This window comes from Arvicola amphibius, chromosome 2 (genome assembly GCF_903992535.2).
Source record: "Arvicola amphibius chromosome 2, mArvAmp1.2, whole genome shotgun sequence".
NCBI classification, from domain to species: Eukaryota; Metazoa; Chordata; class Mammalia; order Rodentia; family Cricetidae; genus Arvicola; species Arvicola amphibius.
The window spans coordinates 63,661,285-63,688,743 of record NC_052048.2 but is presented as its reverse complement, the minus strand read 5'-3'; the positions used below and the strand labels follow the sequence as shown (position 1 = coordinate 63,688,743).

The 27,459-nt window shown below is 49.4% G+C and overlaps 2 protein-coding genes and 1 long non-coding RNA gene across 7 annotated transcripts in view; 2 read left to right on the top strand and 1 right to left on the bottom strand.

Moving 5' to 3' along the window:
• The window catches only part of Rab11fip5 (RAB11 family interacting protein 5), a 45,324-nt gene extending 39,847 nt beyond the window's left edge, over positions 1–5,477 (top strand). For all 3 annotated transcript variants that reach the window (XM_038320999.1, XM_038320998.1, XM_038320997.1), the window contains 2 exons: positions 2,799–2,988; positions 3,217–5,477. In XM_038320999.1, coding sequence (XP_038176927.1) covers positions 2,799–2,988; positions 3,217–3,420 — 394 coding nt within the window. In that variant the 3' untranslated portion in view covers positions 3,421–5,477. The remainder of the gene's footprint in view (positions 1–2,798; positions 2,989–3,216) is intronic.
• A 617-nt stretch (positions 5,478–6,094) lies between these two features.
• On the bottom strand, positions 6,095–8,541 carry LOC121677061. The gene is made up of 2 exons (XR_006020725.1): positions 8,408–8,541; positions 6,095–7,640 (listed from the first exon to the last, which is right to left on the bottom strand). It is a non-coding gene; the product is annotated as an uncharacterized LOC121677061 (long non-coding RNA).
• Sfxn5 (sideroflexin 5) overlaps positions 6,814–27,459 on the top strand; it is a 121,572-nt gene continuing 100,926 nt past the window's right edge. The window contains exons 1-2 of one of the 3 annotated variants that reach the window (XM_038318361.2): positions 6,814–7,004; positions 22,474–22,542. In XM_038318361.2, coding sequence (XP_038174289.1) covers positions 6,903–7,004; positions 22,474–22,542 — 171 coding nt within the window. In that variant the 5' untranslated portion in view covers positions 6,814–6,902. The remainder of the gene's footprint in view (positions 7,005–22,473; positions 22,543–27,459) is intronic. The other 2 variants (XM_038318360.1, XM_038318359.2) reach the window with 2 other exon arrangements.

Genomic DNA, 27,459 nt, shown 5'->3' with positions numbered 1-27,459 from the left:
GGGTGGGGGGCATAGTGACACAGGAATACAAGTGTTTTCCAGTCCAGCTTTATCTTTGCTAAGGGCACATGGTGACGGTCTGCTTTGTTTGGAGGTAAGTGGTGATGGCTTTGAACCTGTGAGCTTCTGTAGGACTAGTTCTGAAGCTGTTTATTAATAAATAGGATCTTGCACCATCTGGGTGACCCCACAAACTGGGGGTTTGGAAAATAGCATCTGACAAGGATAGTGATTGAGGAATGAGGTTCGGGAGAGTCAGAATGCCCTGGCAGGAGATGGGGGTGAAAACTGTATGTACTGCATAGAGATGCCATGGTTGAGGGGTGGGGAAGGAAGGAAGGGAAGTTTTCCTTAAATGCTTTCCACACCCTTAATCTGTAGGAAAGGCTCTCTGGCTGCAGCAGGTGCCTCACTGGCTTGTCTTGTCATTGGTTTTCTGGGCTGGGCTCCCATCCATTTAGGGCAGCTGATTGGACAGCTCTGCGTGTGTGGCTGTGGTCTCTATGACATTAGGCCTTGGGCAGAATGGAGAGGCAAGACCTCACCAGAGGGTAATGGGGGTGATGAGAGCAGCGGTCAGGAGCCTTGGGCTCAAAACTCGGTGAGTGTGACTCGGCAAGGACAGCAGAGTCCAGAGGGACAGCAGTGCTCTAGGGGCCTCGGAGCAGCTGGGCCAGGTGACGTGGTGAGCATGGGGGGCTCCTCAGGATCTAACCCTGGCCTCTGTGAGGCCCCCAGCCTGCTCAGGCAGGCACCTGCTGGCTCATGTTCAGTTGCCCAGGGTTTTCTGAGCATCTGGTTTGTGCCAGACCCAATAAACTCCCAGTCTAGGTGGGTGAACAGGGAAATTTCAGTGAGGGAAGCAGTAGGGCCTGTTGGTGATACCCAAGAAATCAGGTCAGGGAGGGAAATTGACCCCCAAGTGATGGATGGGGCTGTGTCCCTCTCCCACCCCCATGTGGGGAGAAGGATCTGGTGACTATGGTTCCCTCATCTCCTGATGACAATGTCTTCATCCGGCCCAAGTCTTGCAGTATAACTTCTGTTAATACACACTGCTTACAGGGTTCCTTTTCAGAATTGCTTTCATTTCATGTCTATATGGAGCATGACCTTACCCTGTGGAGTGATGGGTGTATAGAGCTGTCTCTTTCTCAATTGAGTGGGGGATCATGCTGACAGCCCAGCACTCTAGCTGCTTCCGGAGGGGGTACCTCCCTGCGGTTGAGGGTAACTGTTCAGACTGATGGCCTTGGAGCCACTTTGTCTCATGCCATCTCCATTGCAGACCCTAAGGTGATGGGAATACTCTGCCCTGTGTGGGGACTTGATATGCTTTCATATTTGTGAGACTAAACACCAGCCCTGTCCTTAGGAGCAGTGCTATTTCAGGTTGGCCAAGCCTGAGTCGGGCAGAGACTAAGTGGCTTTGCTTCCTATTCGTTGCCTGAAGGCCTGAAGCCCCTGTAGGGTGAGAGTGGATTTATGAGGTTCCCCCAGGTCAGGTTAGCTGGTTTATGGGCCTGCTGTTTACAGCTTACATAACTAGGTGCTAAGGCACCCCAGGAGAGGATTATTTTAGCTTCAGGGAATCAGTAGGCTTCCTGGAAGAGGTGACTGCGAATAGGTTTGAAAGGGTAGTAAGAAGTTTTTGGAAGGAAGGGAAGTACTCCCAGGTAGGGAAATATCTTTTTTTTTGGGGGGGGGTGGGGGGCTGTGCTGATATTGAGGCAGTTTCACCTAGCAGAGGCTGGCCTTGAACTCCGGATGCTAATACTTCTGCTGTGCTATTTGCATAGGTGTGCACCACCATGTCTAGCTAGAAATAGTTTTTGTAAGGGCCAAAAGATCATCGTTGTTTATGACTGACAGGGGAGGAGTTGTGGGCCAGGAGGCACAGCAAAGCCCGAGTTGTCTTAAGAGTTTGTGATGTTACCTAGCAAAGAGCCACTAAAGGGATTTTCAGAAGTGGAAAGCCATCAGTTATCCTTTAGCAGAATAGGGAGTGGGTGGCTGGAGGGCAGGTGCCTAGGAGAGGAGGAAGGTAGAGGGCCTCCCACAGGGCTGCAGCTGGAAAAGGCAGGTGTGAGAGGAACTTGGTGCTGTCAGGTGGACCCCAAGGGTACAGCTGTCCTCAAGGCAACTACTGGCTGCAGCTGAGGAGATAGCAGGTGTCCAGGAGGAGAGTGAAGCCAGAGAACTAGCAGCTTAGCCTGAGAAGAGGCTGGTAGAATCTCAGAGTGCTAGCTGCAGGTCTTGAAGAAGGAGAGAGGTCTGTAGCTGAGCTCTGAGGTGGAAGAGGGGACACCATGAGTTCTCTTGGCCTGGGCCACCAGCACTGAGGTCTTGGCTTGAGTACTCTCAGGGGAAGTGAGGAGTGAGAAACTAAAGGCAGTCCACGGGCTCTGGGCAGGTGGTGAGAGGAGGAAGGGTCAAGGTCAAGAAGACATTTGCAGTCCTGTCCTGAGCTTATGGGAAGACACCATTAGAGAGAGGTGACGGCAGGAAGCCCGTGTGCAGGTCGCTCCTGCTTTTAACCTGACATTTTCATACCCACAGGCTCGGCAGCTGGGAAATGGAGAAAGTGTAGACAGTGAGGGAAGGGAAGTGGCTGGTACAGGTACAGGAGTCTGTAGGCCAGTTGTCCGCGCTGGATTGCAGCTGGTGGACTGAGGTGTGCAGGACACTGTGCCCTGGGGACATCAGCTGTCCAGCAGGCCAGGTGGCTATGTAGAGACAGTGACTCCACCTCTGTGCCGCCCTTCCCTCCCGCAGCTCACCTCCCATTTGTCTTGCAGTCCCCATCCCGTGAAGCCCCTCAGTGCTGCCCCCGTGGAGGCCAGCCCCGACAGGAAACAGACCCGCACCAGCCTGAGCACAGCCCTGAGCAGCGGACTGGAGAAGCTCAAAACTGTCACATCTGGCAGCATCCAGTCTGTGGTTCCAGCATCTCAGCCTGGCCCAGCTGTGGACACCAAGAAACTGAAGGTAAGGCCCAGCAAGGGGTGAGGAGCCCCCCCCCCCCCCGAGAGAACAGGTGGTGCGAAGGGCAGAACAGCTAGCCTTGTCTCAGCTCTGAAGTGGGGTAGGACACCTCTGACCTTAGAGAGGGGCTGCTGCAGAGTCTGGGCTTCTGCAGTGGGGAAACAGGTTTTGTGGGCTAGCTGGTGGAAGGTCTGGGCCTCCTCTTCTTAGTTCCATCTTGTCTGGCCGTAGGACTCTGCTGTGCTGGACCAGTCAGCCAAGTACTATCACCTGACTCACGATGAGCTCATTGGCCTGCTCCTGCAGCGTGAGCGTGAGCTGAGCCAGAGAGATGAGCATGTGCAGGAGCTGGAGAGCTACATTGACCGGCTGCTGGTGAGGATCATGGAGACCTCGCCCACATTGCTGCAGATCTCCCCTGCGCCCCCCAAGTAACACTTCAGTCCATCCCTGGAGGGTTGGTGAGGACCTGTGTAATGCCCTCCACTGACCTGTCTCACCTGAGTAGGGCACAGCCTGCCCTCATGATCACTCTCTGCTCCCTTCCTCATCCTGCCTCTGCTGGGGTTGCTGGACGGGGCCCTTTTGAACTTCCACGAGAGCCCTGGGTCTTTCCTACCTGCCCATTTCACACTTGTAGCTTTGGGTCTCCCCTCAAAGAATTGGAACAAGGATGTCAGCTGTCAAGATGGCTTAGAAGTGAGCTGTGGGTTCTGGGGTGAGCTGTGGTATCTAGGGCAACACTGTGGCTAGCACAGATTTAACCACCCATGAGGTTGGTCAGTTGTTTCTTCTTGGCCCTTCATCTCTATTTCCTCCAGCACCTGGAGGGCCTCCTAGTATTTTACTTGGACTAGGATGGGGACCAAGCTGCTTGCTTGTCTGTGCACTGTAGACAACCAGGGCACCTACACCTCAACCTTGTGCCTGTACCCTAAGAGTAGGGAGCCTGTGTATTTTAGTCTTGTCTCTCTTTCTGTCTGGGGCTGTGTGTGTGGAGCATGTATACAGTGTGGTGGTGGTGGCGGTGGTGGCGGTATTACGCGTCTTTGTGTTCTTCAGCTGCTCCCTGCCCCTCTTCAGACCCTCCCACTCCATGTCCCAGTGGTGATGGGTGGAGGTCTGGGTGCAGGGAGACCGACTCTTCACTCCTGAGGTTCTCCCTACCTCCCTAACATGAGACCCAGGTTGGCGCTTTGGACTGCTCATGTTTTGGGGATCAGGCCTCCATGTCTGTTGTTACCATTTGTCCAGATGCCAAAACTGTGCTGCTGTGGGGTCGGAACTTTTGGAAACTAATTAAAATGTGCCTTTTGTGGGTGAGGACAAGAGCCTCTGGGTGTAGACCTCTCTCTGGCCGTGGTGTCCCTGCCCTCTCACTGAGCACATGAAAATGGCTGTTAGGGTCCTGAAAGGGGAATATGGATCAGATTTCTTGCTTCCCTGAGAAGTACCTCAGCTAAGACTCTGGCTAACCTGCTGCCACCCCCTAAGTCTTCCTCACACCTCCTGCTCCTCCCTTGCCCTCCATTCAGAGCATCGTGGGATAAAAATCGAGCATGCAGTAAGCCTGGGGATACCCTGCAGCTTACAGTATCTGACCGTGGGTCCCAGATGTGCTGAACCTGTGGGCTTGTCTGGAAGTAGGAGACTTCCCTCTGCCTCAGGAGACACCTGTGCTTAGGAAATGCCCTGTGGCTCTCCAGCTGTTCTGTAAGCTGCTGTGCAGCCTCCCTCTTGCTCACCAACCCCTTCCATCTTTCCTGGCTTGGCTAAGTGCATTTTGAAGCCAAGTATCTACCCTGTGGTTTAGCTTCTAGTTCACTTGTGAATACAGCAGGTCTCCTCGTGGCATCTGCAGGGGTCCTTGGTGGCTTTGCATTAGCAAAAAGTATGTGTGAAAGAGGTGGGATGCTGAAAAAAGATGCTTTTGGCCCAGTGGAAAGGCAATGACTCTCTTAATTTAAGGATCATGAGTTCACTCAGAACACCTCAGGAGGATATATGCTCTGGATGATGTCAATCTTCTGGTGGCATAGAGCAGATGAAACCCCACAATGGGGTCCCCCACAGTGTAGTTACCAACTTTAGGTCAACTCAGAAATGGGGAAAGTAACCACCAGTTCCAAGACTTTTGACCACTCTGTGTGGGGGTGGGGGCAGGGTGTCACTGGCATTGGAGAGTGCCTCTTGAGGAAGCAAGCCCCTCTGCTAGGTATTTCTCTGGGCTTCTGTGGTTGCAGCCCTGTCCCTCATCTTTCACCCATCCCTGCTGTTTGGTCTCCCTGTGTGGCTGGGCAGGGGGTGTCTTAGCAGAGGTTCTGAACTGAAGCCAGGGTTTTGCTGGTGTCTGCTCCATACCACACATTGCAGAGTGCAGCTGGCAGATCGTGAGCAGGCACGGTTCTGCTCGGCCGTTTGTCTTCCTAGTTGAAACTCCTGTCTATAAAGAGCTTGTTCTTCATGTTTTGAGCACTTTATGAAGAATAAAGAATCCGTGTACCACAGCTGGCCTGGTGTGTTCTTGTTTTGAATTGAGTGGGTGAATGAGACTGCCTATGGGAGAAGGCAGTGTGTTCCTGGGTGATAACGCCACTGTCCTGAAATCATGGGCAGTGCTGCCTATGGTGCCTGTGTTAACTGGGCACTGATCACTGGCATACATTTAGTGAGTGCTGGGGGAAATAAAGAGGGCAAGGTTTGTGATTTCTGTTCTGAAGTCACCAAGTTTAGTGAGGGGAGGTAAGATACAAACAAAACCAAAAACTGTTCCTTAGTTAGCCGTCATCTCTGCTCAACTTCAGGATCATTTGTGAGTTCTGTTCCTTGTGGCTCAGCCATTAGTGAATGGATGAGCATGTGGGCCACCTATTGCTCATGCAGTGTCCGGAAGGACAGGAGGGCAGCCCCAAGTTAACTCAGAACCCATCAAGAGATGGAGACTTCCCTAGAATCAAGTAGTTATGTCCTGAGTGAGATCAGCATCCCCCACCGTCGGCGCTCACATTCCCCGCCATCCTGCAGGAGTGTATGTTTGTTACATGGAGTGCTTTGTACTCCCAGTGAATCCCTGTTGCTGGTATTCCTGAGTCAAAAAAAGTGGGGTCTCTCAGGATGCTTAACTCACCCAATATATTTGAATTCCTAGTGTGACCCCTGCTCTACATGCATTGAAGATTTATTCAACCAAAATCACTCCGCACACACCATACAGTGGAAAGATAAGCCCATAGTTGGTCTGCTAGCTGGCACCTATAACCCTAGACTTGGAAGGCAGAGGAAGGAGGGTCAGAGTTTGAGGCCAGCCTGTGCTACATAGTTTAGTATGTAGCTAGGCAAAAGAGAGTACCATATACAGAATCCTGAAGCAGATTTTGTAGAAGTAGGGCGATGGAATTTTAACGCCATCAAACCATGGTAAAAGTATGACTAGCGTGTTCAATAGTCATAGCAACTTGGGCAGTTGTTTAAGAGAGAGGCAGAGTGACAGAATGTCTCAAGGCAGGGTTATGATAGAAGAAACTGCCGAAAAATCCCGCAGTGCGACTTGCTGAAGGCCTTCTGAATTAACCCCACTCTGCCTGGAATCCTTGCCTATCTAGTCCCGGGTCGGGCCCGCGTTTGTAGGAGGTTCCTGGTCGTAAGACACAGGACCACGGGTACACTCGCACCTTCACACATTCCCAGGAATGCCAATGCCTGCTGCTTTGGCGGCGGGAACCGAAACCAGGTCTGCGTGGGTGCAGCTCTCTGCAGTCTGGGGTTGTCAGGCTCAGAGCTGGGAAAAACTACACTTCCCACAAGGCCCTGCGCGCCCTGCTCGCTGCGGTTGCTCACGGCCAATCGGGAGAGGCAACTGTGGCGGGGGCCGAGGAGGGACATTTTAAAAGGGCTGGAGATTGCGGGCGTCAGTGGCCATGGCGGATACAGCGACCACAGCCTCGGCGGCGGCGGCCAGTCCCGCAAACGCCTCCACTGATGCTCCCCCTTTCCAGCTGGGCAAGCCCCGCTTCCAGCAGGTGAGGCCCGGACTGCGGCTCGCGGGTGGGAGGGAGGCACGGGGGAGGGGGTCGAGCCAAGTCTCCTGCAAAGTCACTTCAGCCCGAGGGGTCTCCAACCCGCGGCCACCAGCGCCTACAGCTAGTGCGGGGACCTCAGCTGTAGCCGCTCTTTTCCCATTGGTCAACTGGATGGGCGAGGTCTCCCACCGTGGCTTCCTATTGGCGAGTGGCGCAGTCACTCCGCGGATGCTCGCGCCCTGCCACCGCCCCCGTCCGCGTCGCGCGGTGATTGGCCACGCGGGTCGCGGGTCCCGGGTCCCGGGTCCGAGCGGCTCTGAAGGGTCCCTCTGGCAAGTGCGCCTTAGGCGCAAAGTTCCCGTCCCGCGCTGCATTGGTAGGTGGTGTGGCTGGGACGCTTCTCAACTTCTCCCCGAGTGGAACTGGCCTTCCTTGTGAGCTGCGGGACAGTCGCGGGGCAAAACTCCCTGGTCACGCCCCACGGTCACGCTCCGGTTCCTCGACCTCCAGCAGGGTGCTACGTGCACCCTCAGGATGGGACCACATGCATGGGTGCAGCGACCCGATCCCTATCTCCGGGCCGGGGCTTCAGTGACGAGACCTGCCGGCCTGTTAGCGATCTCTGCGGGGATGCGGCTGGGACGCGGGAGAGAGCCGGGTGCGGGGAAACGCTGTGTCATCCTCCGGGGCCGCCGCGCTCCTCCCGAGGGTCCCAAGCGCGCCCTAGTCTCGCATTCGATGCTCCCTGGCGCTGTGCAGCGCTGGCCCCCATCCACACCCTCTTGGGCTGTTCGGGGTGCACCGTGACTGTGGTTAGCCTAGCCCCTGGACACAAACCCAAGAACCCGGCCAGGCATCACTAACTCGGCTATGAAACTGGAGATCTAGGTCTGTGAGCCAAGGGCCTGGGGGCGCGTTCCAACGCCGCAGACCCTCTGCCTCCAGAGCTGAAGTGAGCCTCGGTTTGCCAGGATTAGGGGTAGCAGATGTGCTAGAGAGAACTTTGAAGGAAGAAAGGAAATGCCACAAAGGTGGAATGCAGTGTCTTTTAGAGGGGGGCGGGCGTGGAGGTGAGATTGGGTCCAAATTCAGCCCCCAGCTTCACCGAGATGAGCTTTCTGAGAATATGTCCCTAGAGTTTTTAAATGGGACTTGATTTCTTTTAAAAATAGACAGTCTCAGCATGGAGGAATCTGAAGAGGTTTAATGTCCCAGCTAGTGTAAAATGCCACCTATGGCGACGCGGTTAGGGGTGCCTGTGCTTGGCCGTAAGTGACTCTCCATTGGTCTCCACCCCCTCCCCTCATTCTGCTATCCTTCAGCCAGGCAGACACCCCCCTACTGGGAAACATTTCTGTCTTTGGAACTACCACCCTGCGGTCCTGTCAGACCGCCAAACTCACCTCTGCACCCCCAATGGGATCCTCGCAGCTTATTTTTCGGTAGTATTCCCTGTGACCCTTCAACTTTGAGAAAAGGGCTTTAGGCAGTTAGGCTTTAATAACATGCCCTGATTAAGTGTTTCTTTCCCCGGAGTCTGGTATTTGGGTGGCACTTGGGACATCTGTTTACCCAACAGACATTTACTGGGTCACCTTTTATTGGCTCTCTGCACTGTTCTGTTTGCTCTGATCGTTGGTGGAGTGTGTTTGAGGAGGTTTAGTTCCTGCAGCTGTTCATGTCCCGTTACCTCTAGCAGTGAAGTAACCTCTGCTGAGGCCCCCACTGCTGGCAGCATCGTGGCCTGATAAGAAAGGGTGTTCGGTAGATCTGATTCACCCATGCTGAGAACTTCTCTTTCCTCCACACCTGCCCTGGCCTCTGCAAACCGCTCAGCCTACACCCATGTGCTAGGGTCATAAACCTAGATTTTTCTCCATATTTCATAGCCTCTCAGTCCAGTCAGAGCTGTGATCGCTTCTCTCCAACAAGTCTCATAGCTGCCCTATCCAAGGCTAAGCCAGACTCCGCCATGTATTTCTTGAGCCAATATGGGAGCCTCCGACAAGGGCTTCCAGTCCTGCTCTGGCCCTCTTCCAGTCTTTCCTTTTTCTCTAAGGCAGAGTCCCAGCAATTCGGTCTGATCAGGTGATTCGCACACACCCAGCATCCTTAAACACCCTGCAGTGTTCTCCTCTATTTTTGAGATACAGACTTTGTATCTGAAGGGACCTCAAGTTCTGCAATGCCCACTCCTTGACATGTGACTCCTCACTTGCACCCTTCTTTCCACTATACTGATTGGTTTTCAGCCCTCAGCCCTCTCCTGTTCCTTCTCATGCCTGGGTGTCCACCGAAACCGCTCCTCCTCATCCTTCCAGTATCTACAAAGAATCTTTCCTTGAAGGAGCCTCATGCCCCTGGCTTCTTTATTACCATTTGTTTCCACTTTTGATCATATACTCCATGGGATCAGGGACTGTCTACCTTGTCACCTAGTCCCTCTTCCACTGGTAGGTTATCACATTGGCATAGTGTCTGGTGGCAGAAGGGCGTCACAGAGCTTTATGGATTAGTGAGACTCTGCAGTGGGGTTTGTGGAATTGAATGGAATTGATTTACTAGTCTGATTAGGGTGATTGGTCAAATTTATTTAAACTGACCCTTGGGAATCTTGGAAATGGCAACACTGTTCCACTCTTCAAGAGGTAATTCTAAAGGCACGTTAGTTTGTTACATATATTCTGAGTGAGTAGGGTCCTTCAGGAACTGGTCTCTAAACTCTGTAGCTGAGGATGACTTTGAATATCTCATCCTCACATCTCTACCTCCTTGTCTGGGCCCAGCCATCTTTGTCTGGGTCCTGGGTCCTGTTCTCAGTCTTTGGCACACAGTAGCTATCTACTACTGTGGTAAGTAGCCTGCACTGGCCTGACAGATGTCGGTAAACCATGCTCCGTTCCCAGAGCCCACTCAAGGAGCACTCGGATCCCCACCTAGTCTCTCTCAGCTCCTCACCCCTCAGAGTCTCGTGTAGCTCACAAGACTTACACTTACCACACAGTCAAGGATGACCCTGAACTTCTGATCCTCTTGCCTCCACCTCTGATTAATGCAGGGGTTACAGGCATTCAACACCACACCTAGTTTTATGGGGTGCTAGGGGCCAAGCCCAAGGCCTTGTGCATGCTAGGCAAACATTCTACCAACCGAGCTACAGCTCTAGTCTGAGTGCTTTTTGTAGGACTGGGGTCTGAGGTCTTCCTCTCTCTCTGGAGCCCTTATCTCCCTGCTCAGAGTTCTCTCTGCGAAGGTAGTGGGAGGGGCAGCAATGAGCAGGATCAGAGCAGAGAAAGGGGAATGGATGGTTTTGTCCATGGCTGCTTTTCTCTCCATAAGATGATGGTGGTGGCCAAACACCCCCTCCCCCCTTTGCATATTGGCTTATGAAAATTTTACAGCTCTTTGTGACAGGCACAAGGTCCTCTAATTTCAGGCGAGAAGTTACAGTTCACAGAGTCTGTGACTTCCCAGACAGCCTAGCTCCAGAGTCCAGGCATATTTACTGTCAACTGTTTTTTTTTAAGGTGGTGAGGGATGTGAATTAATGTTTTATGACCTTTTAAAGCAAACCAAAAGGAGATCCAATGAGGCAGGTCAGCACTTTGTGTGGCTGCAGCCCTGTGGGCAGGCTAAAGGTACTTGTGTCAGGGAGATCTGCTTATTCAGTGTTGCTTATTCTAGAGGTTTTCGACCACAAAGCCAGAGCCTTTCATCTTCTAAGCCTTGGCTGCCCATCATTCAGCGTCAGCTTTGCCAATTTAAGGCCAAGCTATTTCATCTGTATTCTTCCCCATTCACAGACAATGAATTGCTTTGATGCAAACCTGAACATCCTGCTGTTTCATTTACTAACCGGTCGGTGGGTAGATCTAAAAATAAAGATTTGTGTATGTTGTGTGTGTGCGTGTGTGTGTTACATTTGTGTTCCCCTGTGTGTGGAGACCAGAGGAAAACGTCAGCCGTTGTTCCCCAGGTATCACAGTTTTTTGTAAAACAAAAAACTGGTTTGTTTTACAAACTTAAAAAAGAAAGAAAGTAATGCTTTTAGGTTTACAGAAGTTAGAACAACGAATTCCCAAACTACTCTTACACAAGGTTCTTTATTATTTTACAGAGCCAAGGTACATTTGTCAAAAGTAAAAAATCAAAATTGGTGGCTGGAGAGATGGTATAACAGTTAGGGATGCTTGCTGGTCTTGCAGAGGACCCATGTCCAGTTCCTAGCATGCATGTTAGGTTGGTGGCTCACATAGCCTGTAACTTCAACTCCAGGGGACCTGACACCCTTTTCTGGTGCCTATGGGCATCCACACATGTATGGCACACAAAGAATTAAATAAATATGTGGGTGAGGTGGTGCTTGTCTTTAATCCCACCACTTGAGAGGCAGGTAGATCTCTTTGAGTTTGTGGTCAGTCTGGTCTGTGTAATGAGTTCCAGATCATCCAGGACGAGGTGTCTCACAAAAATGGGTGGAGGTTGTAGAGAACCTGTTTGTTTCCCAGCATTCACCTGGTGGCTGACAACTATCTCCAGGTAATTTGGTGCCCTCTTCTGACCTCTGCCAGCACCAGACACACATGTGAACATACACAATATCCAGGCAAAATATTCATACACATAACGTAAAAGTAAAGCCAAGCATAGTGGTGTATGCCTTTGATCCTAACACTCAGGAGGCAGAGGCAGGCAGATCTCTGTGAGTTTGAGGCCAGTCTGGTCTACAAAGTGAGTTCCAGGACAATCAAGGCTATTACACAGAAACCCTGTCTTGAAACTGCTTCCTGCCAAAAATAAAAATTAAAAAAGAAACAAATTCAAGACCAAAAATCTATTTAATGTGTGAATAATAAAAAATAAATAAAAATCAGCATACTCCAGACTGAATTGTACTATTTATTTATTTATTTATTTTGAACAGGGTTTCTCTGTGTAACTTTGGAGCCTGTCTTGGCACTCACTCTGTAGACCAGGCTGGTCTTGAACTCACAGAGATCCACCTACCTCTGCCTCCTGAGTGCTGAGATTAAAGGCATGCGCCACCACTGCCTGGTCATACTTTTTATTTTTTATGTTAATGTCTCTTTTCATTTCTAGGGTTCCAGAGTGCTTTTGGGTTGCATATCTTTTTAGTGTCCTTTGGTCTGAGTTTCTCAGACTTTTCTTCTGTTTTTACCTTGACTGTGTTGGGGAGAACTGGGATACTTTGTAGAATATCTTTAGTTTGGGTATACCTAGTGTATTCCACATGGATAGAGAGATAGAGCCTCAGGCTTTGAAGGAAACGTGTTCCAGAAGTGAGTGTCCGCCACATTGTTGCTTGTTATAGGGATTTGAAAACTGGGGGCTGGAGAGGTGGCTTGGCAGTTTAGAGTGCTTACAAATGGTCCTTCCAGAGGGCCCGAGTTCAGGTCGCTCAGTGGTTACCACCACCCTCCTCAGGGGTTGGCCTGTAGCTGCAGCTCCGGGGATCTAATGCCTGCCCTCTTCTGGTTTCCAGAGCAACACCACACACACACACACACACACACACACACACACACACAAATTAAAAAAATTAAATCTTTAAAAAATTAATAAAAATTAGTGTTAACATGAGTGCAATACTCCCCACATTACATCAGCCTACCCCTACTCTTTATTTTTTTTTTTTTTTTTTGAGATAGGGTTTCTGTGTAGTTCTGGTTGTCCTGGAATTCACTCTGCAGACCAAACTGGTCTCAGAGATCTGCTTGCCTCTGCCTCCTGAGTGCTGGGATTGCAGGCGTGTGCCACTGTCACTACCACCCAGCTTTTTTTTTTTTTTTGGACAGGGTTTTATGTAGCACAGGCTGGCTTTGCTTATGACTGAGAATGACTTTGACTGAACTCCTGATCCTTCTGCCTTTATCTCCCAGGACTGAGGTTACAGGTGTGTGCCATTAATGCCGCACTCATTATTATTATTATTATTATTATTATTATTATTATTATTTTGTTTTTCGATACAGGGTTTCTCTGTGTAGTTTTGGAGCCTGTCCTATAACTCACTCTGTAGACCAGGCTGGCCTCGAATTCCTTCCTGAGTGCTGGGATTAAAGGCATACACCATCACTGCCCGACCTATTCTTTTTTTTTCCAAAAATGTTTTAATATTTTATTTATGTTTGTGTGTTTATATTCACACAAGTGTACAGGTGTCCCTTGGAACTGGAGTTACAGACAGTTAATTGTAAGCTGCCTGACATGGGTTCTGGGGACAGAACTCAAAAGCTTCTAACTGCTAAACTATCTCTTCAGTCTCTCATTATTTCTATTTTCTTTTCTATTTTTAAAAGACTTATTTATTTTATTTTATGTATATGAGTGTTTGCTTTCATGTTTGTCTGTGCACCATGTGCATGCCTGGTGCCATTGGAGGTCAGAAGAGGCTGTCAGATCCCTGGAACTGGAATTACCAATAGTTGTAAACCACCATGTGGGTACTGGGGTTTGAACCTGGGTCCTCTGCAAGAGCAACAGTACCTTAACCACCGAGCTATCCCTCCAACCCTCATTATTTCTTAGCATCAAATAATGAGTTACCTGCTTTTTGAAATTGTTGGTTTGTTTGAATCACACTCCCTGTGCAAAACTCCACTGTTGCTTAAACGCCTTCCCTTTGAGAGATGGGAACAATGCCTATCCCTGCTCCCAAGGCCCCAAAGACAAATCAAGGTGTGATTCCACTGGAGTTCACTCTGGGGAACCAGTGTATACAGCTTACAGAGCCTGGCACAGGCAGTAGGTGGCAGAGGCAGGAGCCGGAAAGCTGCCACTCTAGAAGATCCTACCTCGCCTGGATGAGTGCCTCCCCCATGGCTATGTAGGTGGGGCTCCCTCCCCTTATTTTTCCCCAGCTATACCCTCTAACCTAAGGCCATGCGCAGTTAGGACAGAGCTGCTTATGACTGGTTGGGAGGCGCAGTGACTGGATCCTCAGGTGAGGGTTCCAAGACCTTCCCTACCGTTCCTTCTATGAGCGGATGGCCACGCTCAATAAGCTCAGCTATGACGGTCTCTTTCAGGTAGTCACGGTGATCTGATGAAGGTGGTGGCAGCTTGGCTGGGAGGATAGGCCTGTGCAACACCCACACCCCACAGTCTCAGGATGTCTGCCTGTGGAGCCCGGCGTGGCCTGGGACTTGCACCTTTCTCCCTCCAACCTCGGAAGAGTGATTCGCATGTATAGTATGCGATATCGTTCCTCTTCCTTCTGCTTATTGCTTTGCTCCTTCATCCCTCCTCACATACGCTGAAGGAACTGGGGTGTTTGTCTTGTAGAATTCCCTTCATAAGGATGTGGCTGGTTGCATCTCTGGTGCTGGTTGACCTGTTCCTTTGTCCCTTTTTTTCGGCCTTGTTTTTAAAGGCTACCTGGCATTCCTAGTGAAAAGAGGGTAGCTCACCTCCCAGGAGCCTCTGAGACCTGCCTGTCTTTCTTCTCCCTCCTCTTCTATTTTCAATTTCTTTCTTTCTTTTTCTTTTTCTTTCTTCTTCTTTTTTTAATAGTTTAATGCCGGGCATAGTGGCACATGCCTTTGATCTCAGCACTCGGGAGGCAGAGACAGGTATGTCTTTGTGAGTTCAAGGCCAGCCTGGTCTAAATAGGGAGTTGCAGGACAGCCAGAGCTACATAGTGAAACCCTGTTTCTGAGGGGGAAAATGTCTATATATACATTGGGGGACTGGAGAGACGTCTCAGTGGTTAAGACTGTGGACTGCCCTCAAAGAGAGCCTGAGTTCTATTCCCAGCACCCATGGCAGGCGACTTGAAACAGTCTATAGCTCTTGCTCCAGGGGATCTGATACCTCTGGCCCCATTTGGCACCTACACTCATGTACACATACCTGCACACAAATATACAACTTACACATAATTAAAAATAAAACCTTGTGTGTGTGTGTGTGTGTGTATGTGTGTGTGTGTGTGTGTGTGTGATCTTAGTCGTAGTCATATCCAGCCCCATTTCCCCTCCCACTCACCCTGGACCCCACCAGACATTCCTCTCCCACCTTCATATTCTCTTTTTGTTTATTTTAAAAGAACTCTGAGTCTAGTTGGGACATTTCTTTGGGGTGATCTGCCAGCAGCCACACCCTTAAAGGACATGGCTCTCCATCCCCAGCATTATCAGCTGCTGGTAGCTCCTTGCTAAGGGTGAGGTCTCATGAGCCCCTCCTCCACCCATGCTGGATATTGACTGGCGTGTTCTCACGTGTTCATGAGTGTGACAGCCATGTATCTTGAAGACAGTATTTCACACATTCCGCTTCATCTGTGGAGCTCCTACATTCTTCTCCAGCCCCTTTGCATGTTCCCTCCTCCTTTCCTTCACCCCTGCCCTCCCCGCCCCGATTCTTTCCTTCAGACTCAGATACTGATTGGCAAGTTAGGGCCCAGAACAGGAAATAAGCACACCGGCCTCTTCCTGTTTGTCCTTCCACCTATGCAGAATTACAGTTGTTGGTTTGTTTCCTTCCCCCACCCCATGTCTGTCTTTTATTTTGTCTTTTTTTATGTGAATGGATGTTTTGCCTGCATGTATGTCTTTGCGCCGTGTATGTGCCTAGTACTCATGGAGGCCAGGGGAGGACATCAGATTCTTTGGGACTGGAGTTATAGACAGTTGTGATTTGCCATGTTGGTGCTGGGAATCAAACCCAGGTCTTCTGGAAGAACAGCCGGTGCTCTTAACCACTGAACCATCTCTCCAGCCTGGTGCGTTTAGTTCTTTAATGTTCTTGCTCCTTCAGAATCTCACCTACCTGTTCAGATGCCTGGGGGGTCAAGCATAGGCTGAACCGGCAGGCCAGGCTGCCTGTGGGATTCGGAGAGACTTTGGGTGGCAGAGAACACCCATCACATCGAAGTTGAGAGGTTGATGTAGGCTGAATCGTGTGGCTGTGAGCCCATTTCTCATTTAGTTTGCTTGGAATGAACTTCTAGAATCCTTCCATGAGCTGACTGTTGCCAAAAGTAGCTTTTGGGGGTTGTGCTGAGGAGGGGACTCAACAATTCCCCAGAGCACTGGGTAGATACCATTTTTAAAAAAAGTACCTTTTAATTATGTGTGTGCATAAATAAATTTCCCAAAGGGCCAGAAAAGGGCATCAGATCCCCTGGATTTGGAGTTATTGGTAGTTTTGAGGCACCCAGTGTGGGTGCTGGGAACCAAACTCAGATTTTCACTCAATCTTTGAGTCCTCTCTCTAGCCCCTGGGTAGGTGTCCAATAGATGCCTACCCCAGACCAGTAGAATCAGCCCTGGAGATCTGGCCTGCCTGGGAGTCCCAGGTCATCTGTGGTGCTGATGCAGTGCAGATGCCTCGGCTGCTAATGGACTCGGTGAAGGGTCCTGTCGAATGCCCACTAGTTGACCCTGTGCAAGTCCTTCCTGAAGAAGGGTGACTTAGGGTCTGGGACCGGGACTAGCAGGTCTCTCAGGCAATTTCTAGGCTGTACCTGGGAATGGGGGTAGCTTGGGGCTGCAGGGGGCGGGCGCTACCCACAGTGAGCTGACTCATCTCACTTGTGAAGAGAAAGGGAAGGAATTGGTTTCATTGACTCATTCTTCCAGTAAAGAAGAAAACTGCCCGGTTTGGTTGAGCAAAGATGGGGCTGAATGGGGGCGGTGGAGGAGGAGATGACTATACATTTTTAAGTACTGAGAAAGTAAAATGAAATCAGACTGGGAAAGTAAAAACTACTTTCTATTCAGCAGACAGAGAGGGACAGACACAGCTAAATTTTTTTTTCTGCAGGGAAACAATGTTTTTTGTTTGTTTGTTTGTTTATTTGTTTGTTTAGGGTGTTTTGAGACAGGGTTTCTTTGTGTGAAGCTCTGGCTGACCTGAAACTTTCTCTGTAGACCAGGCTGGCCTCAAAACTCACAAAGATCTGCCTGCTTCTGCCTCCCGTATACTGGGATTAAGTGCCTATGCCACCATCCCTGGCTGGAAACAATGTTTTTTGACAAAACTCAGAAACACTGTTTATAACAAGTACTGACGCCAGCAACTAAGTACCCAAGCCGCTCAGTTCTGCTTCTCCATTTTTCCTCTCTGTGTATGTGTGTGTGTGTGTGTGTGTGTGTGTGTGTGTGTGTGGTTTACGTGTATGTATATGTATGTTTCTGCGTGTAGCCAGTGTGAACCTGCATGTAGAGACCTGAGGTTGATGTCAAGAATCATTTTCCATCATTCTCCCATCTTACTCTTTGAGCTTGGGTTTCTCAGTCAAACCACCTTGCTTTGGGATCCCCCATCTTTGCTTTCCAAGGCTGGAGTTATATGTGGACCACCACGCTTACCTAGCATACACGCCTGAAGGCAAGTGTCTTACTGCCGATCCATCTCCCAATCCGCAAGAAACACCATTCCTGAGATCATGATGGCCATAGCCGGAAGTTGGCTGTTTTAGTACTGTCAGCAATAATTAAATATGCGGAGCTGGACAGATGACTCAGCAGTTAAGAGCGCTTGCTGCTCTTGTGGAGGACCCAACTTAACTTCCCAGCACTCACAAGGCCCCTCACAACCACCTGTAACTCCAGTTCCAGGGTTTCTCTGTATAGCTCTGGCTACAGAGAGTCCAATGCCCTCTGGCTTCTTTGCGCATCTGCACACATGTGGTGCACATAAATTCATGCAAGCACACAGATATACACATAAATGAACACACATATGTATATATACTTAAAAGACTGAGGCATGCACATTTTCCTTCATGGTGCCTCTCCTGTGATAGGTAGGCATTCTGCCAGTGGAGGCAGGTCCTCAGCCCAGCCTATTCTGATTATTTATCTATTTTCTCACAGCACTAGGGGTCGAATCCTGAGCCTTAGCCACGCTAGGCTCTACCACTTAGCTACATCCCTAGCTCCCACATATACTTCTGACTGGCAGATCCAAGCCACTCTGCTTCATAATCACCCCAAGCATTTAGTGTCAAGGTGTTTCTGGTCCCAAGACTGAACACTAATCTTAACTTTGCAGTTTTTATGGAAACAACACCATGTGATCTGCCTCAGTCTGGACTTAAGTCAGCTCTTGTCCTGGTAACCTGGCTTTACTGGGAGCGATTGAGTGGCTTTGTTTCTATCTTAGCACACCGTTAGCAGGCCTTCTGAGCTGAATGTTCTTGTCTTTTTCTGGCAGACTCCCTGCCATTCCCTTGCTGTATAGTCCCGTTGTTGTAGTGAGTCAGGAAGACTGACTGCTAGACTCAAGGGCAGGCCTCTGGGGGACCAGACTATGTGCTTAGCATCCCAACTCAGGGTGCCTTTTATGAGCCTCTATTTCTAAGTACTTATTGAAAAGATCTAGAAAGGCCTTTACATATCTCAAATGTAATTGATTGATACAGAATTTTTATCTTCTCCGTGACGGTAACATGCTTCTTGTTCTCGTTACCCTGGTCAATAGCCTTAGACTGTAGCTGTAACACTAGGCATCCCACGAGTTCCTCCCTCTCTGGTGGTCAGCGAGCTTGGCTCTCTTCTAGCTGCTGGCACAGCGTGGAATACACAGTAGGTAGTTCCACAGTGGATGAAAATCTGGGCATGGTGTGGGACTCCCCTCTGTATGCTATGACTATGTTTTATTGCCATGGGTTATTAAAGGAGCTATCTGTTTCAGCCAATGGCTTAGAGTAAAGCCAGGCAGGAAATCCTAACAGAGATACAGAGAGAAAGTAGGCAGAGTCAGAGAGATGTCATGTAGCTGCTGAAGGAGAAAGCCATCAGCTGCCAGCCAGAACCTTACCGGTAGGGCACAACCTCATGGTGATACACAGATGAATAGAAATGGGGTTAATTTAAGATGTAAGAGTTAGTTAATAAGAAGCCTGAACTAAAGGCAATTAGTATAGTTTCTGTGTGATTATTTGGGTCTGAGCAGTCAGGAAACAAACGAGCAGTCTCCTTCAACATGGGTATTGATTTCTGACCACAGTCTTTCCCATGGGCTCAGTGACCTTTGCCACCTTTGGACCATAGCCCATAGCTTCTTGCACATGTCTCCTGCTTCATCCTGGGAAGAAACCAGAAGAGATCTGAGTGTTTCCGGTGTGCTCTGTGATGTCTTCTTTGAGCTCTGGTCAGGGTGTTTGTTGTCTGCAGTCAGTTCTTGATGGCTCTCAGCAACTGCCAGGCTTGCGCAGTGTACTTTCCCAGGCCTGGCTCAGCAGCCATTTGCAGAGGTCTGCAGAGCAAATGCTTTATTTGGGACCTCCCTCCCGCCCCCAATCCCTACACATACACAGTGGCTGTGGTAAGGAGGGACGGGCGACCTTTGGAGGTTGAGACGGGATCAAGACAGACCTCAGGGTGACTCAGCAGGTAGAAGTGTCATCTGGGGTATCTTCCAGAAGTCATGTCACTCGGGCCATGCCCTTCTCACCTGCACCTGTGCTCATCCGCATCTCCCCCAGCCTGATATCCTTTCTAATCCTGCCTTCATGTGGAAGCTGTGCTCTGCCACCATCCCTTCAGGAAGCCTCAAGACTGTTGGTTGCTTACCAGTCACATTCACTGTATGTCGGGTCTGTCTGGGAAGCCAGGGACCAAAGAGGGAGAAGAGGGAGCACCTGAGCACAGGCCCAGTCTCCTCGAGTGTGCCATCAAGTGTGTCTGTCACTGTGGCAGGAGAGATGGCTAGGTGCTTAAGAGCATGTGCTGCTCTCGTCAGGGACCAGAGTTCTGTTCTTCGCACTACATGCTGGCTCACAACTGTGTCACTCCTGTTCCAGGGCTCTGATGCTCTCTTCTAGTCTCAAGCCCTAGGCATGCACATGGTACACATATGCGCAGGCAAAGCACTTGTACACATAAAATAAAATAAATAATTTTTAAAAAAGAAATATGCATTATTTAGCTTACCAGCTTGTACTTTATATCCATTAAGATAGAATGTTACCTTTTTTTTTGAGGCAGGGTCAAACTATGTAGCCCTGACTGGCCTAAAACTTCTTGTGTAGACCAGGCTAACCTCAAACGACTCCCAGTACTGGGATTAGAGGTGCTCACCACCACACCCAGCTTGTCTGTAGTCTATTTAAGTCACCTTCTAGTTCTGAGCAAGGGGCACTTGAGCCACCCTTGTCTAGAGGTGACCAGAGAATCTGGAAACACAGCAGAGCGGATGCCACTGTCGAGGACATTTTTAATCTGGAGGGAAACAAAGCAGTAGTACCCGCTTGTCGGGTCATGTGGTTGCACCACGCAGTTAGGTATTTTCTTTTTATCCCTGAGCTGCCTGAGAGTAGGTTACAGTCACTCCCCGCTTCATGCTAGAACTCTGGTCACTGTGCTTAGGACACTTGACTTGGATACAGTATTTTTTATTATTATAATATTTTATGTATATGGGTGTTTTGTGCATTAATGTCTGCACTGTTGGATTCCCTGGAACTGGAGTTATGGATAGCTGTGAACCACTGTGTAGGTGCTGGGAACTGCATCCGGGTCCTCTGCAAAAGCAGCAAGTGCCCTTAACCTCTGAGCCATCTTTCCAGCCACGTTACCACTTTCTCGAACCACAAAATATATTAGTTTCATCTTAGTCCCTTCTCTGTGCCAGCCCTGAAATAAGCCACTTCCTGGGGGGAAACCTTGTTTTTTTAGAGACTGGATGTCATTTGGGCCTTTTGTTCATCTTTTTGTATCTGTGTGTCTTGGTAGAGTACTTGCTTAGCATGCCTGATGCCCTGGATTTGATCCCAGTGCCACAAAAAGGAATCTATCCTTCTCTGTCTCCTTCCTTATTAAGTTGGGCTCTCACTGCTGAATGCATTTTATGAAATCAAAATCATTTTTTAATATCGTAACTGTCACTTGAACACACGAGCTGACATGGTGTTCACACTTGGGTACCATCAGTCCGTTCATGGACAGTGCAGGGGGGGCTCTTCTTGTATTCTTAGGGATAAAATTTTGCCAGGATGGTATGAATGAACATCGTGTATGCATGTCTCAAGTGGAGACTAGTTCCCTCCTCTCGGGCTGTGGGAGGTTAGGAAAGAGCATCTCTGACTTACAATGCTGCTAAGGCTTAGTCTGGTCTCTGCTCTGTCCAGGGGTGGGATGGAAGTAGCTATGGAGGAGCTGCCCTGTGCAGGCATGGTGGGTGGGCAAGAAACAAAAGTCAAGAATAGCCTTGGAATGAGACCCTTGACATCCCTCAGGGACCTTGCAGAGTCTTTCCCGGGAAAAACAAAGGCTGGAGTCACTGCAGTGCCCTGGGAAGCCCTCAGGGGGTGAGTAGGGCAGTTCTGTTTCCTCCTCAGGGCAGAGAGTGGTACTTGGAGAGCCGTGCTCTGCGGAGGACTTTGGGGCCAAGCCCAGAGCACAGTGAGGCATGAAGCCCCCAGCGCTTGCATCTTGCCCCTTCATCCTTGAGCCAATACCTTCTCTTTTCCCTCTGAGCCCAGTCTTGCCCTATTGGCTCTATCCTCAGGCAGAAGGCCCAGCGGCTCTGTTGCTTGGTTCCCTTTCATCGTGTTTGAATGCCTGTGGCCTGCTTACAACAAAGCCCTCCTTTTCCAGGGCCCCTGCTCCTGGGCAAGGCTGGCCCCTTGATCCGCACTTCACTGTGGCAACAGAGCTGAAACAGGGTCTGGGCTGTGAGCTGGGACTGCCATACTTGGGCTCTGCCTGTGGGGAGCTGCTCTCTGGAGGCAGAGCAGAACTTTGGAGAGGGGCCTGTGAGGATAGACAAGCTCTCTCTCTGGAGTTCCTGAGTGAGGAAGGTGCCCGTGTACCGAGGGACGCTTGAGTGTTACAGAAGTGCCCAGACTGGAACAGTGGGAGGGAGGGGAAACATGGGGACACTTGGAGGAAAGGTTGGAGAAGTCATGATGTGTGTGTGTGTGTGTGTGTGTGTGTGTGTGTGTGTGTGTGTATAAAGATGTGTGTCTGTGTGTATCTGTGCCCATGAATGCAGCTACCCACAGAGGCTGGAAGAGGACATTGGATACCCTGGAACTTAAGTTACTTGAGCTACCTGATGTGGGTGCTGGAACTAAATTCAGGTGCTCTGAAGATTAGCAAGTGCTCTTAATGGCCGAGTCATTAAGAGTCTCTTCAGCTCCAGTCATGATGTATTTTTTTTTTTTTTTTTTTTTTTTTGTAGAGAAAGGGTCTCTCTCTATAGCCCTGGCTATCCTGAAAATTACTCTGTAGATTAGGCTGGCCTCAAACTCACAGAGATCTGTCTGCTTCTGCCTTCTGAATGCTGGGACTAAAGGAGTATGCCGTCATACCTGGCATCATGCTGTATCTTAATGGTCTCTCTGCGTTGATTTTAGGAAGCTCCCAGCCCTGGGAGGAGGACTGAGGCCTTAGTGGCCTCCATCACCCACGTGGGGGAATCCTGGGTACTGTGGGTGAGGCCATCAGTGTCCTGAGCTTGGGTACAGCCTCTGACCTCCTCTCCTCTCCTTCCGCAGACATCCTTCTATGGTCGCTTCCGGCACTTCTTGGACATCATTGACCCTCGGACACTCTTTGTCAGTGAGGTGAGTCACAGCTGGCACTCTCAGTAGAGGCCCCAGGCCTTTGTGTCTTGTCACTCTGGAATGTGCAGGTCCTCAGAACCAATGAGGAGGTGAAGAGGGTAAGGAAGTTCGAGGTAAAAGGAAAGTCATCCATCTCTGTATTTGTCTAGCTCAGTCAATCAAGAGGGCGTTCTTACATGTGCCGAAAGCCTTCTCCCATGATTTCATTGGTGCTCACTGTACTCTTTTGAGAGAAACAGCATTTGTATTTTTTAAAACCTCAATGATGTTACCAATTATGTAAATTATATACCCAGCACAAAAGTTCAAACAGGGCCCAATTTGGGGCTCAGTGATATAGTGTTTGCCTACATGTGCAAGACCCTGGATTAGATCCCCAGCATGACAAGAAGGGGGTATCAAGCAGTCTAGATGTGGTTAGCAGAGCAGAAGGTAGGTACCTTTCATTATCCCCCTTACTCAGTTCCCTTCTCTCCGAGGCCACCATTGTGCATGGCTTTTAATATCTAGTTTATTATGGCATTGTGTGCCTTTAAACTTGTGCAGGTTAGTGTATCCCAATAAGTGAGTTGCAGCCCAATGAAAGATCCTGTTTTAAAGGAGGTAGATGGCAAGCCCAAGGATGACTTGAGGTTGTCTTCTGGCCTCCACCTGGACACACACACACACATGCATACAAACATATGTGCAACTGCACACACAGGAACATCATATACACATACATTAAAAAAAAGCCAAGTGCAGTGGCCTTCCTGTGTAAGCTGGGGAGGTGGAGACAGGAGGATCGCTGTGGTGTTTACCAGGGCAGTAACATGGATGAGTTCCCCGCTCAGTGAACTACCTGCCTCTAAACAATAAGGTGGAAGCCGATTGAGGAAGGCACTCAGTGTTAACTACCCTCTGGCCTCCACATGCACAATGCACACACGAGCACACACAGTGTACTTGTATATGTGCACATGCACACGGGTATAAAGCATTCCTGTCATCTTTTTGTTTGTTTGTTGGTTGGTTGGTTGGTTTTGTTTTTCCAGATAGGGTCTCTCTGTAGCTTTGGGGTCTGTCCTGGAACTCGCTCTGTAGGCTGGCCTCAAACTCACAGAGATCTGCCTGCCTCTGCCTCCCCAGTGCTAGGATTAAAGGTGTGCACTACCACTGCCTGGCACATTTCTGTCATGTTAACAGCTGGCTTGTGCTTTGTTGCAGCCAGTCCTCTCTGTCCCCAGCTCCCACCAGCTTCTCATCTCGTTTGCTGTTTTAGGCTGTAGTGTGTTAATGGAATTCCACAACCTCACTGTGTTGCTGTGTCTGTCGGTCAGTAATCTCGTAATGCTGAGAAGTGTTCCACTGAGTAAATGTTCACGAATTTGTTTGTCCATTGACTTGTTTGTAGACATTTGGACCTTCCCCAGTGTTTGGCTACTATGAATAAAGTTACTATGAACATCCTTTGTGTGAATGTATGCTTTCTTCGTTTTTTCTCTCTCTTTTGTTTTTGAGAGAGGGTCTCATTATGTAGCCCTGGCTGTGTTGTAACCAGGTTGATCTTGGGAACAAGATGGCTAGCTTATAAGGCAAGTGTGGAAAATAGATATTTATCTTCTTGGGAGACTATCACAGGGCTTTTCAAAGTGGCTTTCCGTGTGACATTCCCATCAGCGACGTTGAGACTTTGAATGACTACACTTCCACACATGATGCTCGCTATTATCTCTTCATCTTATCCAAAAGGCTGAGAAGCATTCAGAAGTATTATTAAATTGAAAAATAATTCTTCACAGGGGCAGCTTAAGAATTTGTCTTTTCGTATGAGTTTGGGAAATAGATGTGGGAATTCATATTCATATGAGATAGCACTTGTTTATTTAACACATGCTGAACAAGACTTTTCATGGGTTTAGTTTTATTTATTTTTTTATCATTTTTTATTTATGTGTGTGTATAAACGTGTATGCATGAGTATGTGTGTGCCATGTGTGTTCTGGTGCCTGTGGAGGCCAGGAGAGGGTGTCGGAGCCCTTGGAGCTGGAATTACAGGCAGTGAATGGCTGAATACAGGTGCTGGGAATTGGATTGGGTCCTCTGGAAGAGAAGCAAGTCCTCTTAGCTGCTGAGCCATCTCTTCAGCCCTGTGGTTTTATTTTGTGTTACATTTATTTATTTATTTTATGTGCAGGTGTGTGTCAAGGGTGTGAGCTATGGCACAAGGTGCAAGAATTAGTCCTTGCCTTCTACTACACGGGCTCTGGGGATTGAACTCAGGTCTCAGGCTCGAGGGCAGGTGCTCTTACGCACTGAGCTCTCTCACCAGCCCTGAATGTTTAAACTGACATATAACATGCATACATTTGCAATTCCATGTCATGATTCTATCCCCATGCAACTCTGCCATGTTCATAGCAGAGTAAATATATTGGTCCTTCTCAAACATTTGTCTTTTTTTCTATGACGATTGTAAACATTCCACATCCACTAGCTTCTCAGCATCACAAAAATCCACCCCACCAGTGGCTGCTGATACACATCCCATTCTACAGGGTGGAAAGTTAAGGCTCGTGTGCACGCAGTGCTGCCCCGGGGAAGGGTAAGAACAGGTACACTGATCTGCAGACTTGGTGCTCAACAGGTTTGCATCCCTGTTTAGAAAATCTTGAGTTCAGTTGGGTGGTGATGGAACATGCCTTTAATCCCAGCAAGTGGGAAACAGAAGCAAGTGGATCTTAGTGAGTTCAAGGCCAGCCCTGGTTCACAAAGCAAACTCCAGGACAGCCAGAGCTGTTACACAGGAAAAAAAAAAAAACAAAAAACAAATCAAAACTGAATTTTGGCTAAGGTCACTCAGGCAGCAGCAGAACTGAGCTCAATCCCTGAATGCCCTGTCCCCTGCAGCTCCTCACTGAGCCTGGGGAGGTAGCCTCCTGGCTGCCAGCGCTGCCCTGCACTTCTCTGCCTGCCCGTAGCTCCCAGGCCCTGGGGTGGACTTGCTCGCAAGCCGTGTCTTCACATGTTGCCTTTGTTTTTATCATTTGTTTGGGGTTTTTTTTTGTTTGTTTGTTTTGTTTTGTTTTTTTTACAGGACCTGGAACTCACTAGCCCAAGCAAAGCTTTGAACTCATAATCTTCCTACCCAGGTTCGGCTCTTCTATTTTGAAAGACCCCAGTACATTTGTGTATCACTAACTCAAAGGCATGGTGGGAGAAGGTACAAGGCTTTCTGGGTACATGGCATTGGGACCCCTAGTTATATGAAGTGAAGGATAACCTGATATGTGGTTTCCTACTGTACTTAAGCAAGAACATAAGGCCTGGACATTTTGCTATCTGGTTTGATTGGCCCTAAAGGTTACCATCCCTTAAAGGCCAAGTCCACTGCATACCTAGGCTTTGTCTGGTTTCCTATAATGGAGGTGATTGCATAAACATTTGGAAGAGCACCAAACTTAAAAAGAAAACCTGCTTTTCCGGCTCAGTAATATTTTATCCTAAAAAGTTTTATGACCGACTGTCTTAGTTAGGGTTCTATCCTGTGAGGAGACACCGTGACCACAGCAACTCTTGTAAGGAAAGCCGTTCACTGGGGCAGCTTACAGTTTGGGGGTTTAGTCCATTATCCTCATGGTGCTGCCATGGTGGCATGCAGGCAGACATGGTATTGGAGAAGGAGCTGAGAGTTCTGCATCTTGATCTGCAGGCAGCAGAAGTGACTGTGTGCTGCACCGAGTGCAGCTGGAACAAAGACCTCAGAGCCCACGCCCACAGTGACACACTTCTTCCGACAAAGCCACACCTAATAGTGCAACTCCCTTTGGGGGCCATTTTCTTTCAAACCACCACCTTGTCCAAACCCGATACAGTTGTAGTTCTGAAATCCCAACAGAAATGCCACTTGCTGGGTGAGGAGTCTGTGGAGGCTAGCGCTGAAGGCTGGAGATGTTGTCGGTGGCCTTGGGGGTCTGGGGGGAATGGGTTAGGGGACTTGGGAGCCCCTTCATTGCTCCTCGGATGGCCATGAACAAGAAGGTTTTGGGAACAGAGGAGGTGCTACAGGACCCGATGCCCCCGTGCTAGGAGTTCCCTTCCCTCCTCCAGGGTGTCCTCCTCCCTCCTCCAGGGTGCCCTCCTCCCTCCTCCAGGGTGTCCTCCTCCCTCCTCCAGGGTGCCCTCCTCCCTCCTCCAGGGGGCCCTCCTCCCTCCTCCAGGGGGCCCTCCTCCCTCCTCCAGGGGGCCCTCCTCCCTCCTCCAGGGGGCCCTCTTCCCTCCTCCAGGGGGCCCTCTTCCCTCCTCCAGGGGGCCCTCCTCCAGGGGGCCCTCCTCCCTCCTCCACTCAGCATTTCATTTGCTGTTGCCCTCCATTGTCTACATCCTGCTTCAAATCTTGCCTTCTTGCTATTTTTGCTTATTTTGATTTTCTTCTTTTTCTAAAACAGGGTCTTGTTATTTAGTCTAGGCTAACCTGGAACTCACTCACTCTCTACTCCTCCTGCCTCCACTTCCTAAATGCAGGAATTACTGGCATGCACTGCCATGCCCAGTGGAACGCTTACATTTGAAAGACCGCAACCTACTTATACATTACCAACCCATTTAGGGCTGATTTCTTGTATTAATTAATAATAATCAAACCGCATGCCTCCCTTTCCCATTAGCAGTTAAAATGTCAAAGCAACTCAAACACTTACTAATTAGAAGTTAACCCAGGTAATAGCAATTTTCGAATGTTCAAACCGTACACAAACTCTATCCTTATAGAGCTCTGATAGGCGTCTAGTAGGGGATCTGCCTTTCCCGTCACAGCCGCAGCATTGTGGAGGACTGTCTCCAGAGGCACATGCCAGCCTCTCGGGAAGTTAGTATTCTCAGAAAATCTTGAATCCCTCCCTCCCAAGTCTGCAAGGGCCCTGCGTGGAACTCCAGGCC